This window comes from Schistocerca nitens, chromosome 3 (genome assembly GCF_023898315.1).
Source record: "Schistocerca nitens isolate TAMUIC-IGC-003100 chromosome 3, iqSchNite1.1, whole genome shotgun sequence".
NCBI lineage: Eukaryota > Metazoa > Arthropoda > Insecta > Orthoptera > Acrididae > Schistocerca > Schistocerca nitens.
The window spans coordinates 599,549,637-599,570,894 of NC_064616.1; the positions used below are offsets into that span (position 1 = coordinate 599,549,637).

The 21,258-nt window shown below is 37.8% G+C and overlaps 1 protein-coding gene across 1 annotated transcript in view; it reads left to right on the forward strand.

Moving 5' to 3' along the window:
* The window catches only part of LOC126248520 (putative inactive tyrosine-protein kinase Wsck), a 149,669-nt gene that overhangs the window by 88,424 nt on the left and 39,987 nt on the right, over positions 1-21,258 (forward strand). Inside the window, exons 7-8 of the mRNA XM_049949573.1 lie at positions 7,025-7,241; positions 14,247-14,539. Coding sequence (XP_049805530.1) covers positions 7,025-7,241; positions 14,247-14,539 — 510 coding nt within the window. The remainder of the gene's footprint in view (positions 1-7,024; positions 7,242-14,246; positions 14,540-21,258) is intronic.

Sequence of the window (21,258 nt, forward strand, 5' to 3'; positions counted from 1 at the left end):
GAAGGCAAGCCAAAGGTTTCGTTTCATTGGCAGGACACTTAGAAGATGCAACAAGTCCACTAAAGAGACAGCTTACAGTACACTCGTTCGTCCTCTGTTAGAATATTGCTGCGCAGTGTGGGATCCTTACCAGGTGGGATTGACGGAGGACATCGAAAGTGTGCAAAAAAGGGCAGCTTGTTTTGTATTATCAGGTAATAGGGGAGAGAGTGTGGCAGATATGATACGCGAATTGGAATGGAAGTCATTGAAGCAAAGACGTTTCTCATCACGGCGAGATCTATTTACGAAATTTCAGTCACCAACTTTCTCTTCCGAATGCGAAAATATTTTGTTGAGCCCAACCTACATAGGTAGGAATAATCATCAAAATAAAATAAGAGAAATCAGAGCTCGAACAGAAAGGTTTAGGTGTTCGTTTTTCCCGCGCACTGTTCGGGAGTGGAATGGTAGAGAGATAGTATGATTGTGGTTCGATGAACCCTCTGCCAAGCACTTAAATGTGAATTGCAGAGTAATCATGTAGATGTAGATGTAGATGTTTTATTAATCTCCATCGCAGGATGTAATTTTAGATAATTTACTTCTGATGAAGGTATATTTATATATACCGAAACCTTGATCAAGAATTTTAAGAAATCTTTATCCTGCAACTGTTTTGGCTGTCATCATTTATTGTGAATAATTCCTATATAATCTACTATCCACCACACACTGTACAGTGGCTTGCAGACTACAGATTTGTAGTGTCATTGAGACAGGCTGGACATGGCTTTTCAATATTGAAGCAGTTGTCCGTGTGACTGTAATTTTTATATTGTACATAAATCCTCAGAAAACCATACATCAGTGCAACTGAATACCTTGTTCTGTTCAACACATTTGTTATTTCTTGCTGTGATGTAGATCAAGTCACTTACAGTGACAAATATGGCAGCATGCTGACTGTTTACATGATTTCTTGAGGTTTTTTCCTTGCCTAAGAGATTTACACTTAACTATTTTCAGTCTGTCTTGAAAACCACACACACACACACACACACACACACACACACCATACTGCTACACATTAGAAATTCTTTTACCTGATATGATTTCAGTTTGTATTTGAATGTAATTTTATTATTTATTAAATCTTTTACTCTACTGGTAGACCATCAAGAGATTTTCATGGCTGAATACCTCACTCCTTGCAGTATTATATTTATGAATATCACTATTGTTTTCAAACTGCGATTGATTATTGACGACAAACTTCATAAGACAGTAACTATGCTGTAAGGCTGTTATTTGTATGCCCAACTATTTAAAAACTGTCTACAAGATGTTCTAGAGTGAACATCACATTTTAACCTTATTACAAGCTCCTGTGCAACAAACACTTTCTTCGGTGACAGGTTACTGAATAATATGATGCCATAGAACATTCATGAATTAAAATAGGAAATTTAAGTCAATTTTTTGATATTTTTGTCTCCAAAATCTGATATTGTTTATAGGGACAAGAAAAAAACATTTTATTTTATGGCCAAACTCTGTGTTATATTTTTGCCACATTCAGTCTTATTTTATTCCATAATTGGTGTTATTTTTGCCCTATTTCTTATTTTTTCAAGTAGTTAATACTATTACCAAATTTGTTATTATTTATTTGCCAAATTCAATGAATTTTTTGCCAAATGCGGTGTACGTTTTGCCAAATGTGGTGTATTTTTTTTCCAAATTCGATATACTATTTGCCAATTTCGGTGTATTTTTCTGCCACATCTGATATCATTTTCTGCCAAAGTCGATGTTGTTTTTGCCAAATACAGTGTAATTTTTTGTGCCAAATTTGGTGTTATTTTTCTGAAATATCAGTATATATTTTTATTGATTTTTTTTTTTTTTCCGGTAACTGGTGTTGTTCTTTTTTGGCAACTTTTATGTTGTTTCTTGCCAGATTTGGTCATATTCTTCTTGCCAAATTCAGTCCAATTGTTGTTGCCAAATTTGGTCTTGTTCTTCTAGCCAAATTTGCTTTAAATTTTTTTTTGCCAGTTTTACTTGTTTTGTTTTGTCAAATTTGATGTGTGGTTTTTTTTTTAATTCACTGATAGTTTTGACCAATTTCGTTTGATTTTTTTTGACAAATTTGGTGTTGTTTACTTTGCCCAAATTACATTTTATTTTTGCTAATTTCTGTGCTATTTTAGTTGTCACGTTAATGTTTGTCGTGTGGGAAATGAGCTGTCAGTTTAAGATAACAGTGAAAATATTTTAACTTTCCATGTGGTCCAGGCTCGGAAAAAGCAGAATCAAGGAAAACGTTGAAACCCTCAAAATATGAGCAAAAGGATGTGTAATTGGCATACATGATTTTTAATCATAATCCTGTCCAATACCTTAAGTCTGTACAAGTGAAGGAATGAAACATACAATACAATGTTTGTACAATAGTAGATGGTAATGAATTTAATCAGTTCTTAAAAAATCACAGATGTCTAACAGCAAGTAAAAACTTGTCAAAAATATTGAGATTCTTATCTGGGTACAAGATAATGGAGCTATTTTTCAACATGCTATGGCCACGAATTATACATCAAAACACGTTTTTGAGAGATCCTTCATTTATGCACACCCAGGAAAAAGCAAAAATCGATGAACATGTTGAATTAAACAGGAAACTGTGAAAGGCATCTGAGTGTAACATGTGGGGGTGTGCGTTTTCCTTCTTTAGCGTATGGCTCCACAGCATACTCTGGTGATGCGAGTGCAGCAAGCTCTTGTGTATTGCTTGTAAATTTTTGTTTGTTCATTGTGCTGAGTGATTGGTTGAAGTGAAGTGTTCTGCAGTATTGCCAATATATGCCATACGCACTTCGAACTCGTTGCTCGCTATAATGTAAACACGGCAGGTTTTTGTGAAAGCATGTGTATATATAGACAAGTTTTCCTTCACATGACGTACTTGTTTATACCAGTGAATATGAAATAAAGTTAAGCCTGCTGTGATTTCCACGTTTCGCTGTCCCACCAGTCCATTATAACAATCTGTCCGTCATCACAACACATTAAACGCCATTGAGGACTGCAACAAAGACAAACAGGCAATTACACAACTGTTCACTGAATGTGTCCTGTTAATTGTGGTGCTGCACATAGCAAATGGAGTAGCCTACATTTGCTGCAGTTGGTAGAGGCATGATATGTTCTGGATTATGTCGACAGGCTCCGAGAATGGTAGTGAAGTGCACACGAGGTATAACTATATAACTTAAACCTGAGTGGAAGTTGCAGTCACTCCACTTGCTGTACACCAATCACATCAGCCTTAATTTGAAACAAGCCACCAAGTAAGCTTGCTGTTTATCACTTTATATGGTAGAAGTGGCTGTATTAGCTTGACGTCACCATGCTACACAGCTGTTGGCTGAAGGTGGAAAACAAACGTCAGAGATATTACATTTCAGTTTATTTCACCTTCTAGGCTATAAATTTTCACTATTCTTGAGGTGAACAAAAAATGAAAGAACCCTCAAAACTGTGTGTATTAAGGTATGATTTGTGGCATTAGCATGTTGGGAAATGGCACAATAACCTTGTACATAATTGGCAAAAGTGATAGTCTTTTCAGTTATATACCGTACAGTATTTCCTAATAGGTCTATTACATGACATAAAATTTTGAAATTTCTTTCTTGTTTGTTTACGGATTTGCGATTTGATCATGTCAGTTGATGTTGATTGTCAGTAAAATTGCTACCTAGGAAGAGAATGATTTATAGCTTCCTTGCCTGTTTATAATTTATAATCCAGTACTTTAGGAATTTTGAATGTTTTGTAGGCTAAGGTCTGTAAACGTAGTGAGCTAAGCAAAGTGTGTTAATGTGGTTTGGTGGCTACGCTGGCCATTGAGTGACCAACAAGTCACCAGCCAATAAAAGCTCACTAGCCAGAAATGGCTGATGTTTCCTTGAATCTGTCTGAGCATATTCTGCGAAAGTCAGCATTTGAATTTAAAAGGTTGCCAATTGATATTTTTGCTAAATACAGTACATCGGAAATAACATGCAAAAAGACGAGACTGAGTTATAAGTGGCAAAAGAAAAGTTGGTGATTGTCCCCCTTCATCACGTAATAGCTTGGTCCAGAACACTTTGCATTGATTACACTGGACTCGCATTCGGGAGGACGACGGTTCAATCCTGTCTCCGGCCATCCTGATTTAGGTTTTCCGTGATTTCCCTAAATCGTTTCAGGCAAATGCCGGGATGGTTCCTTTGAAAGAGCACGGCCGATTTCCTTCCCCATCCTTCCCTAACCCGAGCTTGCGCTCCGTCTCTAATGACCTTGTTGTCGACGGGACGTTAAACACCACTAACCTAACCCTAACTTTGCATTGATTGTCATGTTTTTGCATTGCTGCCACAACCTAGCAGTAGTTGCCCCCTTCATCACGTATTGGCTTGGTCCAGAACACTTTGCATTGATTGTCGTGTTTTTGCATTGCTGCCACAACCTAGCAGCAGTTGCCCCCTTCATCACGTATTGGCTTGGTCCAGAACACTTTGCATTGATTGTCGTGTTTTTGCATTGCTGCCACAACCTAGCAGTAGTTGTACATAATTGCGCGATGAAGCTGAACAATGCAAGTTGGGTTGGCAACACTAATCGTGGATTACGTCGGCATTTCCTCTGTCACATCTCCCCTCTATGCAATGGCCAAAAATATTCCCTTGACTCCACCACCACCCGCAGTGTGAACCGTCTGTGTTTTGTGTAACTTGTAACTCGTTTAGTCACATCAATTGTCAATAGGACGAAAACGGCATGAAGTCAAGTGAGACATCAAGTAAGAATGTAGAATTGAGGTAAACCTTACGAGGAAGAAATGAAAAATCATGGAATTTATAGCATTGATCTTATGGGTTTTTCACAGGGGTTACAAATTTATGGCATGGAAGTGTGAAAAACATAAAATCAGAGAATGTAAAATCAAGGTTACACTGTATACACACCACAAAAGTATCCTTGAGGAGATTAGAAGTCATAATACAGTTTTAATGTTCAGTAACTATCAGCTACGAATATTAGTAAACTCCAGTCCTCAGATTTACACATTTTTATGCAGCAAAACTACAAATTTTGCAATATCTCATAAAATCACTGCTTTGACTAAAAACCATTAATTTCACTTTACTTTTCCTGTTTTCATTTTCACATAATTTTCCTGACCATAGTTATCTATAATGTGGAAGCTGTAGAGCTTAGATGTTTAAAAATATCTTTAACATGTGATTTCCAGAAAATTTTGAATATTCTGTGTCATCTATTGATTTACCTTCATGCATTATTTGTCATAGTATGGTCAGGCCATGTGCAGTACTGGATGTCATATATTGTATCTTATCTAAATTGAGTAAAAGTTCATTTGCAGAGACACAGTTATAATTTTTCGTGAAAATATTGTGTACATTTTCAAGTGTTGAAGTTACCAGGAGCTCTGGGTGTTCTTTAGTGACGATCATTGACTGTGATTTTGGAACGTTGCAGCTATTTTGACAGCGTATAAATCATAAGAAAGTGGAGACTGGTATAAAGACACGTTAAATTAAAGTTGAGTGATGAACTAAAGAAAGGAATAGGCACTGAAACTAAATAATAACTGCACAGTCCCTGCTGTATTTGTTGAAACTCATTTGCAGCAAAAACTCGCCGATTTGAATGGGTCAGTAGTGAGCTTTCTCATCCTTTACAGCAGTCCTCCCAGTCTGTTCTGTTTTGTTTTATTGTGCTGAAATAGGAAGGAAGGGTATAGGCACATTTTCCATGTTTGACATTCAAAAGGACCTAGAAGAAAGTACTGGGTCACAAAATAAACCATGCATTGAGAGTGTTTCTCCATGTCAGGTAACGAAACACTTAAATTCCAACAAGGTTTATGAATACCATGTGAAAGCAGATTTGAATATCATCATCCAGTTTTGTCCTTGGCATGCAGCAACACATTGCAGTTACAAATATTAGGAAACAGAAGGAATATGAGCAGGAAAAAGTGATTATCAAAGTGAAATGTGCTGTGAAAGTAACCATTGATGAACTGCTTAAGCAGCTGCCTTTATTCTTATATTCAGGTGTGTTAAATGACCAAGCATATTAAGATTAGTTGCATTCAGCACAGTCTGGCCCTACATCTCAAGTTCGGGAAGCTATTTTAGGATTCAAAAGTGAGTTTGACAGAGATGGGGAAGGCAAAAAATTCTGTCATATTAAAATTATTATTCTTATATTAGCCTGAAATGAATTATGGGAAATTGTGGAAAAGCTAAATCTAAAGGCATGAGTAGATATTTGATATCTGCTTCTCATGGATAAGAGTCATGGGGCAAATGCTTCCTGAGATGGTAAGTGTTATTTTTCATCTCATCCTGTGATGTCTATGTCATTGTTTGTGTAAATTCTGAAAGAAATGAATCTTCCAAAACAGAAGTGGGCATCAAACGCCTACAGAAACACTAGTGCTTGTACACGTGCACTGGAAAATGATCTGTTGTTGTACCTGTTGCTGTCTAGATTGGCAAACTTGAATATAAATTTGATTGCACGGGAGATAACAGCAACAGTAAAAATCAGCATAAGATAAGGAGTCTGTGTGCCAAACTATTAATATACTTGTGCTTTCCCTTTGTTATTGTGCTGTTTGTTCTTGTTCAGTATAGTGTGTCATTTCCACATTTGTTATGACGGAGGAGCCAATATTAAGTAGAATCCAAAAGTCATTTTTGTATAACCAGTATGTATTTTGTCACTCATTTATGTAGGATTCTGGACTAATGAGGACGAGATTAAGGAAATATGTAGATAGGGAAGTGTGTGGAATATTAATAAAAGAAATGGATGAGTGTGGTGGAGCTCGAAGCTGTTCTTGAATGTAGAGAAAAAGTGTGTGTGTGTGTGTGTGTGTGTGTGTATTCGCATTCATCTGTTCATTTTACTTCTCATCAAGAAATATATGTAATTAAAATTGTACTTCTGTTTAAAGGAAAGCAACAGCTACATACATAATGGTTATGTGCCAGAAGAGGAGGAGGAACGACCAAATCATTATGAAAAGCTGAAACAACAGGTGTGGAACATACCACGCAACTTTCTGGAAGTGAAGACTGACGTCTTAGGTAGTGGCACCTATGGTCATGTTGTCAAGGGTACTGTACAGCAGAGAGGGTTCCCAGTGACTGTTGCTATACATGCTATTGATGGTATGTATTTTTACTACCCGTTCATTACGTTTTATAGTATCTACAATTTTATTCATTTAAAGTTAGAAGACATTTCATTGTGACAAGCACTTGTCATGTCAAAATTACTAAAACATGAAGGAGCATGGTGGTGTTATTGTAACTGCAGTTAATTTATGTGCTGCTGTATGCTGTCTCTGTAGTCTTTTTTTTTTTGTCATTTCATGCTATGTAATTCTATGGGTAAGTGGGAAGAAGTGCCTAAAACTAGTTACTGTATAATGACAGAATACTGTTAAGTGAAAGAACCACTTGTTTTAGCTGTCATCTGAGTATAATTCCTACATCTGGATATAGTTATGATGAAATAGATGAAGTGAATGAACAGATAGATGAAGTTCTGCAATTATTATACCAGGCGACTAGCGTGCTGTGGTAGGAGACATAGAAGAAACTGAAGTGACAGAACCATGAATTAGGGACTAGAAATCAGAGCGGTTAAAGACACACTGACTTCTGCTTGAAAAAGGAGCTGACAATCTCAGACATTATTTCAAAATTACACAAGAAGCTATGAATGAAACCAGATGATACACGATGATTTCATATTAACTGCTTTATGGCCGGGTAGAAACTCAGATACCATATCAGTGAAATTAAAACATATCCTGGAGCTGATATATGCAGTGACCATAACGTAGTTACAATGCAGTGCAAACTGCAACGAAAAGAAATTGTAAACACAAAGTACAAACTGTGAGGTGGTCTATAATTAAATTAAACACAGTAACAGAGGAAGCTATTGAAATATTGAAAAATTGCTACTTAAAGACAAACACGTGGGAAAATCTAAAATAGGTAGTAGTAAATGTAGCAAACCACACAATTGGTCTCCCAGTAAAAGAACTGAGGAAACCTTTGGTAAATGTTCACATCATATTAGTAATAAAACAATGAGAAAATCAAAGGAGAAAATCACACAGAGTACAATAGACTAAGGAATTTAGTTAACAGAGAAACAAAAAAGCCAAAGAAAGCTACAAGCTATATGTGACAAAATCAATGAAAACTGTTCACCCTAAGGAACAAAACCAGTTTGAAATCATTTTGGAAAACACAAGCAACAAAGGAATTTCATCCAGTTGTAGCTAATAGCCAGAAACCATACATTGAAGAGTTGTATTGTGAGCCAGTACAACTGAAGGACGTAGCAAAGTCAGAAGAAGTTGAATTAGTCGAAATGAGGCCTGAAATTACAAAAACAGCAGTTGAAAAACATTAAATAATATGAAAAATAATAAAACTTGTGGTATTGATAACATAATGTGTGAATTTTTATTAGCATTAGATCAAGAAACAAAATGTCTGATCTGTTTATTATTTTCATTGGACATTGATCATTCTAAGTCATGATTTAAAAATATTAGCAAGAGTAATTACATAGATGCATGAAGAATAGAACTGAAGCTTATTTTTCTGAAGACAAATTTGGCTTCCAAGAAGGCAGAGGCATGATAGAAGCAATCTTAAGCTTTTGCATTAACAGCTGAAGAACATTTTAGAGCTGACAGAAAAATTTATATAAGTTTCATCTGTCCTTTGAAAGCATTAGATACTGTCATCTGGAAAAAACTAACAGAAATTCTAAAAATAACAAGGTAGACTATGAGCACAGAAAAATAATTAAAGAACTAAACAAATAGCTAGAGGTGAGCAATACAGAAAAAGGGCTAGAATTCTTAAAGGCATTAGACAATGATGTAATTTGTCCCCATGTCTTAGGGTGGTGAGCGTTAAACTAGTATAAATTACTCATGTAGTAACTCTTAATTCTTTAGCAAGGACTACCTTAGTAAACTTTTTGCATATAATAATCTCTTTTAGTAATGTTGGAGAACTAAATTTCTTACTTCTTTAGTTGTAACTAAAGTAGTAACGCCTTTTTACCAAAGAAGTAAGCCATTTCTACACACTATTGGCATGTGCATTTTCTTTCCTCTCAGATTATATTGATTGCTGGCAGACATTATTCATCACCTTTTGACAATAATATTGTGTTAGCCTAATTTATACTAGAAATTATTATTAAAATTCAAAGAAATTAAATGATATTGTATTAATGATAAGATTGGTGTATTATGAAAAAGAAACATGCTAGTAATTGATGAAACTATTGTTCAATCCTTACTGCTGCCAACTGCAGCTGCCATGATTCATTATTGTTGATGACACATGTTAATTTAAGTGGAATCATATACAATTTTTTTGTTTACATCTTGAGATACGAGCTAATAGAAACATGGAGGTAGCTAAGGACAATTTAAATGTTAAGAAAAATGAGCTCTACTGTAGCATCATTTGGCTCTGTGTAGGGTCAGAACACAGATGTTTGGAGAGAAGATACCCACTATCTCCAACGAGCAACCAATCATATTGCCAATTTTCAAATTCTGCAGCAACTCTGCTATTATCTCAGACGCGTGCATCATGCATGAAACCCGACCAGTGGCTTACTACATTCAAAATCTTCATATTGGCATCACAGATGATTTTTGTATCGATAGAAAAGATATTCTTGCAATTTATGTATAGTTCTGCTTGTGCTCCAGAAGGACAAAGTATGGGTATATGTTCACCATCTGCGGCCCCTGTGACATTCAGGAATCTGTCAATTCAGTAGAATTTCCTTTTATTCCTTGATATATTTTCTTGCTTCTGTGTCATGGACACATACAGTGGTATTAAGGATTTAAACTGTTTATCACTCTGTCAAAAGCTCTTCCAGCAGAAGTATGATGGGTGTTAATGAGATCCCCTGCTACGATATGAAAAGCACCAATGTGGAAGATCCACAGTCCACAAAGAAGTTGCAACCTAGGAGACAAAGCACAGTTACTGTCAGAATTATGCTACAGTAATGGCTCCAGCATACCGAGCAGCAAGTCAAAAGATTCCTTACAAAACCCAAACTGCACTTTGAAATCATTGTTGCTATACATCGCAAATGGGTCTCTTCTCTCCGTTGAAAGCCTTACTCCATACCATTACTCCTTTAGTTCAGTACTCTTGACTGGAAGTCACCAATTTGATTCTCCCTTTTCCTCCAATATTTAAGCTGTCACCACAGAAATTTTGCATGGTCTCTGCGGTGCTTGTGCTACAAACAAAAAGTTTGTAGTTTATCATGTTAAACTTGCTACTAATGTTAAAAAGATCATTAATATGCATAAAAGAGAAATTATGGAACATCCCTTGTCATATACCGTGGAAGAGGCAAAACTGAATTGTGGTACATTGTCATACGATGCATCACTACACTCTGTTCAACATATATTTAGAAAATTCACTATGTTAATAGGCTGTGGTGCGAGTATCATAATAAATGGAATACAAATGTTTACGTTTGTGGATGACAGACAGGAATACAAAGTTGAAATTAAAACACAAAAGACAGAGACACTAGTGTGCTCCAAGGAATCAGAAAAAGTAAACATTAAAATTACAAGAAATGAGCTAAAACAGACCTTATCATACAAATATTATATAATGAGCTAACTGAAAGTGGAAGGGACATGAAAGATACAAAACAAAGGGGTAGGGAGTGGAAGTGTGAGGAATACTCATAAAGTTTACATTATCACCTTAAAAAATTTCATAATAATTTTTTTGTTTGTTTGCTGGCATGTCTGCAGTCCTGGTACACATTGAAATCCACATGCAACAGTACTGTTGCATGTCACTAGCAGGGCCAAACAAACTGCAGCCAAGTGATAAAAGGAGAACTATGCAATAATTGTGTTTGGAAGCTGTGGAAATATTACAGCTGTGTCAAGCCAATCCAGATAGTTAAAGAAGTCACCTGGATTGATTTGACACAGCTACAACATTTCCCTTGCTACCAAAAATGAATTACTACACAAAGCTTCACTTTATCAGTGGGCTGTGCTGTTTTGTTTCAGTTCCCCTAGTGAATGTACTGTGGTGTGGGGTTTCAGTATGTACCAGACCTCCAGGCACGTACTTGTAAGGAAAAAAGTTTATAATGTAATTTATTTGAAGTCATAATTAAAACATTATGACTAGTGTTTATGAATAAAATGAAAATGTGTCATTAAAAAAATATAAAAATTTAAGTGACGAAAAAACAAGTTAAAAGATGCGTCTGGAGCATAACACTCTATGGGTGCAAAGTGTGGATTCGAAACATACAGGAAATGAAATGCCTTTAATTATGATGTTGGAGACTTCTGTTAAAGCTAAAATGGACAGATAGAATGACGAACCAGATAGTCCATCAAAGAATTGATGAGGAAAAGGAAGTGATGGGGCAAAACTACTGTGGGAAACAATTGAACATAGACAACGTGTGGATGGGGCACATAATAAACCACAACCAGTTCCATGTAAACATTCGAAAATGGGCTATACAAGGAAAAAAAACCACAGGGAACACCTCAGTTGGTGTTTGTAAAAAAGGCTGTAAGTAATGTGAGCCAATAAGTATGCCAAAATGGAGGAGTTAATTTGTAATAGATCCAAATGGAGTGCTGCCAATCAACTGAAATCTAAATGGTGAAGAAAAGTGCTATGTTTTCCTCATTACTGTAAAATTTGCTTCCCAGAGTTATTAAGAATATCATCTTTGGTGTTAATTTTTGTAACATAAAAGTGGGGACAGGGACTTTAACAGTTTGTTATTTTTATTTGGTTCATATTATGTATGGTGGTCATTAAAAATGAATGTTACAAAATTAGATAAACTAAGTCAATGAATTTACACATACTTTATGATGTCCAAGAGAACTCACAGTATACATCTGTTGCTTTTGTACTATCTTTGGACTTGCTTTCTCAAAGATGAGAGGTATCTGTAGGTTTCTCCTGACAGTTCTTTGTTTGATAGGAGAACTTTGATATACCTAATGTGATGAACCAAGGAACAAAATTGGATGTCGTGGTGGATAAGGAACAGTTTGCGATTTTCCTGGAGTGATAACTGCAATAATCTTTGATAAAAATATGTGGATGAAGAGTCAGACAGTGTTTCTTTTAGTTTACAGCATTTTCCTGCTCCAACAAATTTCTCGTGTGCGAATAATGAAAGTGACTTAGTGTGAGGCGCCCAAATAAGGTTAGCTGAATGTGTGGGACAAAATAAGATGAGGGTGTGCTGAAAAGTAATGCATCATAATTATTTACATGAAAATCTTAAAGCTTTTTAAAAATAAAACAAATGTTATTAACATTCTGTTTCTTCATTCTTCATGTCTACACATTGCAGCCATTTGCTGCTGTAGGGCTCCGAATTGTAGCGTGTAACTTAGTGATGTGTAATGTAAGTGTCGGTGCACGAGATACATCATCCTGTAATTGAGTTTTGAATCCAGAGAATTCATCCACACATGGATTACTCTCTCCTTCATCATGACAATGCCAGACCACACATGAGTGCTGCGACATCTGTAACAATTCCAGTGCCTTGGGTTCACTGTCATCGATCATCCTCCATACAGCCCCAACTTAACCCCATTCGATTTTCATCTGTTTCCAAAACTTAGAGAACACCTTTGAGGACTGCAATTTGATAGTGATGAAGTGGTGCATGCAGAGATGAGGTTGTGGCTCTATCAACAAAGCTAAACATTTTACAGTGACTGTATCAACAAACTGGTCTCTCGTTGGGAGGAATGTGTCCATTGGCAGGGTGGCTCTATTGAGAAATAAATATGTAAACATAAAGAATGAAGATGTTTTATTTTAAAAAACTTAAGAGTTTTCACATAAAAAATTTGGAGGCATTACTTTTCAGTTCCCTCATAATTCATTCTGTCTGAAACAAATCAAATATGAAATATTCTGACATTCACCATCACATAATCTTGTCAATTTTATTACAGAGTAAGAAATTCACAATTGGATTACCTGCACTAACAATGAATAAAATTTGGTATATGTGGCAACCCAGTTGTTCAAAATGGTTCAAATGGCTCTGAGCACTATGGGACTCAACTGCTGAGGTCATTAGTCCCCTAGAACTTAGAACTAGTTAAACCTAACTAACCTAAGGACATCACAAACATCCATGCCCGAGGCTGGATTCGAACCTGCGACCGTAGCGGTCTTGCGGTTCCAGACATCAGCGCCTTTAACCACACGGCCACTTCGGCCGGCCCAGTTGTTCACTGAACCCAAATGTATAATAATTCTTTGAGGTTGCTGCGATGATGCAGTCTATTTCTTAATCACTGACATACTGCTATGTTTTCCCCAATGCTAGACAGTTCAGATCTGGAGGTTGTAAAAAGTCTTTGTAATCATTATTTGGACGATAAGGTAAACTAATGTAGGTGCAAAGTTCCTAGACGTGAGAGACAGTGCTATTTCATGGATTAAATTAGAAACCTTTCCGTAAGGCACTATTGTTGGTGATTTGACTGTTAGATGAGTTCGCCTTACCAAGCAAGGTCTTTCTGAGATATATTTAGTTTGGTATAGCACACTAAGAAGTTTTGGAGTTGTTGTGCACAAAGAGAATCGTTATTGTAGCTAAACAGTGCATAAAAATGGGGTAGGTATTAATTAACATATGCTATATTGATTACACTTACTGATTCCAAAAGATTCCACACCAGATACATTTCATAAGCTAGTTTCTGAGGTAAGGCAAAATATGTGTTGTGCATAGTATCATTTATGTTAAGCACCTTAAACACTACATTCTCATGGTGAAGAAAAGTGCTATGTTTTCCTCATTACTGTAAAATTTGCTTACCAGAGTTATTACAACCGTAACACTCTTTTGGCACTGAAATTTCAAAAAAATGTGAAGTATTTTGTTAACTCTTAAATTAAACAGTCTGTTTTTTATGTTGCCTTCAGTAACTTTCACTTTAATGATGATGAAGAATACTTCCTTACATTATAAACTTTCTTTCTCCTAATGGAGAAAACCAGTAAATATTGGTATTATTACTCATATGGCCTTGCATAATGAGTTTAATGAATGATTCAATAAATATGTTTCAGATGTTTCCCTTGAGGGAGGTCTGAGGAAAAACATGTTGAAAGATCTAGATGTTTTAATTAGGGTGGGCACAAACCTGAATGTTGTCCATTTAGTTGGACTATGTGAAACCCCAGAGATGTTGTTTGTTGTACTGGAGCATCATCCTGCATCCCTGAAAGACATTTTGCTGGAAAGCAGGCAGCAGCAGCATTTGGAAAAAGCCCAATCAAGAATATGTTCACTTCCTGAGCAACACATTCTCGAAGTAATTGTTGGTATTGCACATGCTATGGATCACCTCACCTCTAGGAAGGTAAGACGGACTTCTTGAAATGCTCTTTGCAGTCATATTGGTTACAACAGAAATATTCTCAGGTTTATAATACGGCCACTTTACCAGCAATGGCAACCATCTTGAATGAAATATGTGTAGCTGTCTAGATGTGTTACTTCTTCCTTTAGAGTTTTTCCTTAAAGAAAGTATAAAATAAATACTTCAATATTTGGGACTTGTCCTGTGTTTGGCCTCTGGTTTCATGACATAAATGTTTTAGATAGCTGCTTTTCTTTTTACATGAATCCGTAATAAGTGCCACAGAGTCCAAATACTTTGATGTCAACAAGTTTTTGTCGTAGTTTTGTATCTGTTTGTGTTCAGCTCTCTAGTGGCTTCTTTGCTGTTGGGAGGATAATGGACTAATTTGTCTCACATGTACTTAGCTTGAGACAGCTGACATAATAGTAGGCACAGGCAGCACTATTTCGTTAATATACCACAACATGCACCACTAACAGGATCAATACAAAAGTGACCACTGAAAGCACTTTTACTGTAATCAGTCTAGTTCTCACATGGTTGTCCAGGGTGAGCAAATGTACCACACTATTTGCGAGCCAATTCACAACCAGTAATCAAGACTGAAGTCACCTTGTACCAGTGTAAACAGTCCAGTCAGTAGTACAGTGAAATACCAAATACAAGGTAGGCACACTGTTTATGGCATGTAAAGGATGGCTTCATAGAAAAGAGCAAACTGGTCTTATTCTGCTGCTTATATAAGCAGCTTGTCACCAGAGGCCTGCCCAACACAACAGTCTCTGCCGATGGGCCTTGCTGGCATGCACTGTATCCACTAGACCCCATTCTGAAGGGGTATGCAATATACAGTCCATAGCGATATCACAGTTTGGTGGGATTTCTCTGTATTTCCATCAGTTTTAAATAACATACCAGATGGGGAAATAACATACCTCTCCCTTTGTGTGCACAAATGGGCAGATGGCCTGTTCTGGAGTCATTGGTAGCCCAGCCAATGGTTCTGGCACCAGGGAATGAAAGGAGGATGGTGGTAGGGTCTGGTAGTGTGATGGTAGTGGGATATCTACCTCGCCTAAGGGTGGCAGTATGGACAGCACTTTTCAGGCATTCAGTGCTGGGATCTGGCTTCACTACCTCTGGGCTGTAACCTGTCATGAGCTTCAATAAGTTGCCTATCTCAAATTTACCTTGCCTCAAGGAGCATGTATGGTGTCACTAGTTACGGGGTCACATTGTGGTTAGCTCAACCTCCATAGACTCATCAAAGGTATCCTGTCTCCATTGTGCAGACTGAGCATCGGGATAGAAGTCATAATATTACGTAAGAGGAGGAGAGAGAGGAGGGAGCAGCAGGTATGACGTATGAGCCTGGTTAGGGGCAGGGCAGTTGGAGGCCTTATATGGTGGCTGTTAGGGGGCATGGTGTTGTCTTGCTGTGGTAGCTGCAGCTTGTTATGGAGCAGCACTTACCAGCTTTGGCCAGTTGTGTCTTAAAATAATTGGTACCCCGATGACACACAGTGTCACCTCACATGCTTCGTGGCATTCTTGGGCCTTGCCAAGCCATTCGCTTTAGGCCTGCTGTCAAATGGTGCTTGCGCCATTTGCAATATCTCTGCAGACAGTGGATATCGATAGGGGTGGATCAATATCATGCAAGGGAAACTCCTGAAGACTTCCTAAAATGACATCATTGGCATCATTTTTGTTGTCTGGATTGTGAATTTTCTAACCAGCTGCTCATCATTTGAGTTAGATGCTTGCTGTAATGCAGGAAAGATCAGGTTTGAAATGCCATTACAGTGAACAACCAGTCAACCTTAGATGAGACATATTGTCAGCCATTGGCTGATAGTTTGTTGTCATACTTTCTTCCCTCTGTGGCAGATATGCTCATTAGGGCCCATATTGTGGTGTAGGTATATGTTGAGGTCATATAGCCACACTGCACCTTTGAATTGTCTGACATAATCAGTATGCAACAGCCCTCATGGTGTGCTCTGTTTTTTGTTATGGTGGAAACTGCTGTAGTACAGCTGCTCAGTTCTGGGCTCATGTTGGACACAAACGGATTGTCCTCACACTGTCTTTGTTAGTGTCTGGCAACTTGCCAACACAGTCATGTGAGTCACCCCCTTTGGAGTCGGTGTAATAGCTGGAGGATGTGTGTCCAGAGCGAGGATGGAAAGAGGACTTGACTTTCTGTGTTTTCTGTTTCCACCATGAGGACACTGTCCCTGGCATTTATACAGTATCAAATGAAGAAGTAGCTGTGATATGTTGGATCTGCTGTTTTTGGCAACTGCACTGGCCCTATATGTCTTACCAGCAACAACAGTCTTTGAATTAGTGTGTTCTGCCCCATTGATTGGGCTACTTCATGGTCCATGGTGGGAAATATATCTAGTTCTACTCATGTTAAAAACAATTCTTTGTCTTGCCCCACTGGTAGGTGAGACAGCACATCCGGGTTAGTGTACTTGGAGGTGAGTGTCATAATGCCAATTGCTAAAGAAAAGGGTGAGACACTGTTGTCATGCTGATTTCTATGGGGTCTTCAATCGATAGTTGAACAGGATGAACAGTAATGTGACTTATGATTGGATTAAATTTCATGTTGTATAAGTAGATGTGGAACATTTTCACTCTGTAAATTACAGCCAGTGTATCCTTTTCTCTATCAACTCACACTTCTTTCACATAGTTAGTTGAGGGGATACATCATCTGAGGTATGAATTTGCTATGTGTTACTTTCCCAAGAAATAATAGTACTGTATTTGTTTCAGGTTTTTGGACATGGAAGATTTGTTTGACGCCACTATTTCACTGTTGATTTGAACCCTACTTTACTTAATGTGTTTTACGTATTTAAGAAAGAAACTACATTTATCCAAATTATAGCATAACCCGTTAGAAGTGAACCAGTTAAAGAGTGCTTGAAAATTTTTAAGGTGATACTCTCATATGCTCCCTGTTAAAAGATAATCCAGATAGTTTACACATTGAGGGATTCCGTTGATGAGTTGTTCCAAGAACCCTTAAAATGTGAATGCTGCACTTGTAATTCCAAAATGTAATCTGTAGTACCTATACATTTCATAAACCTCATTTGCTACAGGGATCTGCTCAGTTTTCATGTCAAATGGCAACTACAAATAAGCATGTGCTAGATCTTATATACCCATTGTTGTTGTTGTTGTTGTGGTCTTCAGTCCTGAGACTGGTTTGATGCAGCTCTCCATGCTACTCTATACTGTGCAAGCTTCTTCATCTCCCAGTACCTACTGCAACCTACATCCTTCTGAATCTGCTTAGTGTATTCATCTCTTGGTCTCCCTATACGATTTTTACCCTCCACGCTGCCCCCCAATGCTAAATTTGTGATCCCTTGATGCCTCAAAACATGTCCCACCAACCGATCCCTTCTTCTAGTCAAGTTGTGCCACAAACTTCTCTTCTCCCCAATCCTATTCAATACCTCCTCATTAGTTACGTGATCTACCCACCTTATCTTCAGCATTCTTCTGTAGCACCACATTTCGAAAGCTTCTTTCTTCTTGTCCAAACTAGTTATCGACCATGTTTCACTTCCATACATGGCTACACTCCATACAAATACTTTCAGAAACGACTTCCTGACACTTAAATCTATACTCGATGTTAACAAATTTCTCTTCTTCAGAAACGCTTTCCTTGCCATTGCCAGTCTACATTTTATATCCTCTCTACTTCGACCATCATCAGTTATTTTACTCCCTAAATAGCAAAACTCCTTTACTACTTTAAGTGTCTCATTTCCTAATCTAATTCCCTCAGCATCACTCGATTTAATTTGACTACAATCCATTATCCTTGTTTTGCTTTTGTTGATGTTCATCTTATATTCTCCTTTCGAGACACTGTCCATTCCGTTCAACTGCTCTTCCAAGTCCTTTGCTGTCTCTGACAGAATTACAATGTCATCGGCGAACCTCAACGTTTTTACTTCTTCTCCATGAATTTTAATACCTACTCCGAATCTTTCTTTTGTTTCCTTTACTGCTTGCTCAATATACAGATTGAATAACATCGGGGACAGGCTACAACCCTGTCTCACTCCTTTCCCAACCACTGCTTCCCTTTCATGCCCCTCGACTCTTATAACTGCCATCTGGTTTCTGTACAAATTCTAAATAGCCTTTTGCTCCCTGTATTTTACCCCTGCCACCTTCAGAATTTGAAAGAGAGTATTCCAGTTAACATTGTCAAAAGCTTTCTCTAAGTCTACAAATGCTAGAAACGTAGGTTTGCCTTTTCTTAATCTTTCTTCTAAGATAAGTCGTAAGGTTAGTATTGCCTCACGTGTTCCAACACTTCTACGGAATCCAAACTGATCTCCCCCAAGGTCCGCTTCTACCAGTTTTTCCATTCGTCTGTAAAGAATACGCGTTAGTATTTTGCAGCTGTGACTTATTAAACTGATAGTTCGGTAATTTTCACATCTGTCAGCACCTGCTTTCTTTGGGATTGGAATTATTATATTCTTCTTGAAGTCTGAGGGTATTTCGCCTGTCTCATACATCTTGCTTACCAGATGGTAGAGTTTTGTCAGGACTGACTCTCCCAAGGCCATCAGTAGTTCTAATGGAATGTTGTCTACTCCCGGGGCCTTGTTTCGACTCAGGTCTTTCAGTGCTCTGTCAAACTCTTCATGCAGTATCTTATCTCCCATTTCGTCTTCATCTACATCCTCTTCCATTTCCATAATATTGTCCTCAAGTACATCGCCCTTGTATAAACCCTCTATATACTCCTTCCACCTTTCTGCCTTCCCTTCTTTGCTTAGAACTGGGTTTCCATCTGAGCTCTTGATATTCATACAAGTGGTTCTCTTCTCTCCAAAGGTCTCTTTAATTTTCCTGTAGGCAGTATCTATCTTACCCCTAGTAAGATAAGCCTCTACATCCTTACATTTGTCTTCTAGCCATCCCTGCTTAGCCATTTTGCACTTCCTGTCGATCTCATTTTTGAGACGTTTGTATTCCTTTTTGCCTGCTTCATTTACTGCATTTTTATACTTTCTCCTTTCATCAATTAAATTCAATATATCTTCTGTTACCCAAGGATTTCTATTAGCCCTCGTCTTTTTACCTACTTGATCGTCTGCTGCCTTCACTACTTCATCCCTCAGAGCTACCCATTCTTCTTCTACTGTATTTCTTTCCCCCATTCCTGTCAATTGTTCCCTTATGCTCTCTCTGAAACTCTCTACAACCTCTGGTTCTTTCAGTTTATCCAGATCCCATCTCCTTAAATTCCCACCTTTTTGCAGTTTCTTCAGTTTCAATCTGCAGTTCATAACCAATAGATTGTGGTCAGAATCCACATCTGCCCCTGGAAATGTCTTACAATTTAAAACCTGGTTCGTAAATCTCTGTCTTACCATTATATAATCTATCTGATACCTTTTAGTATCTCCAGGATTCTTCCAGGTATACAACCTTCTTTTATGATTCTTGAACCAAGTGTTAGCTATGATTAAGTTATGCTCTGTGCAAAATTCTACAAGGCGGCTTCCTCTTTCATTTCTTCCCCCCAATCCGTATTCACCTACTATGTTTCCATCTCTCCCTTTTCCTACTGACGAATTCCAGTCACCCATGACTATTAAATTTTCATCTCCCTTCACTACCTGAGACCCATTAGGTTTCTTAATTGTGATAATTAATGGGTTCAATCGACTAACAGTTCCATTATTACTAACTTCCATATGGTGACTGGCACTAGACGAGGTCTCTAAAGCTGTGACTGAGTGGAGGATTTGGCAGGAGGGAGAGAGAGAGAGAGAGAGAGAGAGAGAGAGAGAGAGAGAGAGAGAGAGAGAGAGATGCATTTGCATTTCCTTGAGTGTATGTGTGTGTGTTGTCTAATTCTGATGAAGACCTTTTCGGCTAAAAGCTTACTTGTTTGACAGACGTTTTGTTGTGCCTATCAGTGACACATCATCTCCGCTGTATGGCGAGTAGTAATCTATCCTTTTCATAATATTGTAATTGTTTATAATCTTGACATAATGCTGCCAGATCATTGTGCAGTATGGAATGCAGGATTAGATTTTTATTCTTCTTAATCTGGAACCAAACAGCAAAATAGCATCAGGTGCAAAAATGTTAGGAGCACAGGTGAAGCTACTACTAAGGAAATTAGTGTTCTACATATGCTTTTGTACTTAGGTTGCACCATAATATGGCTTTGTAATGGTATCATTTGTTCTCTGTGTGAAATCACTCACTGCTGAGCCGATTGGAACAGTGCAAGACTCGGATGCTCATATGTGTCAGAACTGATGAGAGACACTGCCAATCTCGCATCTCCCTGGAACTGCGCGTTGCTAGCGATGATGCCCAGCAGGATTAATAACTGACTGAGAGTTCCCACATCCGCTATGGGCACCAGCCTGATGCTGCAAAGTGACATTGTGTTCTGGTGTTGCCACTCAGTGGACCATGCAAACAGTGGTCAGGTGTTCTCTCTTGGTGCACACATTGAATACTGTGTTCTGCTGTCTTCAGTGTTTGTGGCTATGCTTGTCAAAACAGTCCAGGCTTGACTCGCATGATTTACACTACATTGTTTAATATGAAACAGGTCTTTGACAAGTTGGCGATGGACTGGTGCTTAATTGAAGCCGTATCAGCTGAATGGAATCAACTTTGTACCTACCAGTGTTGAT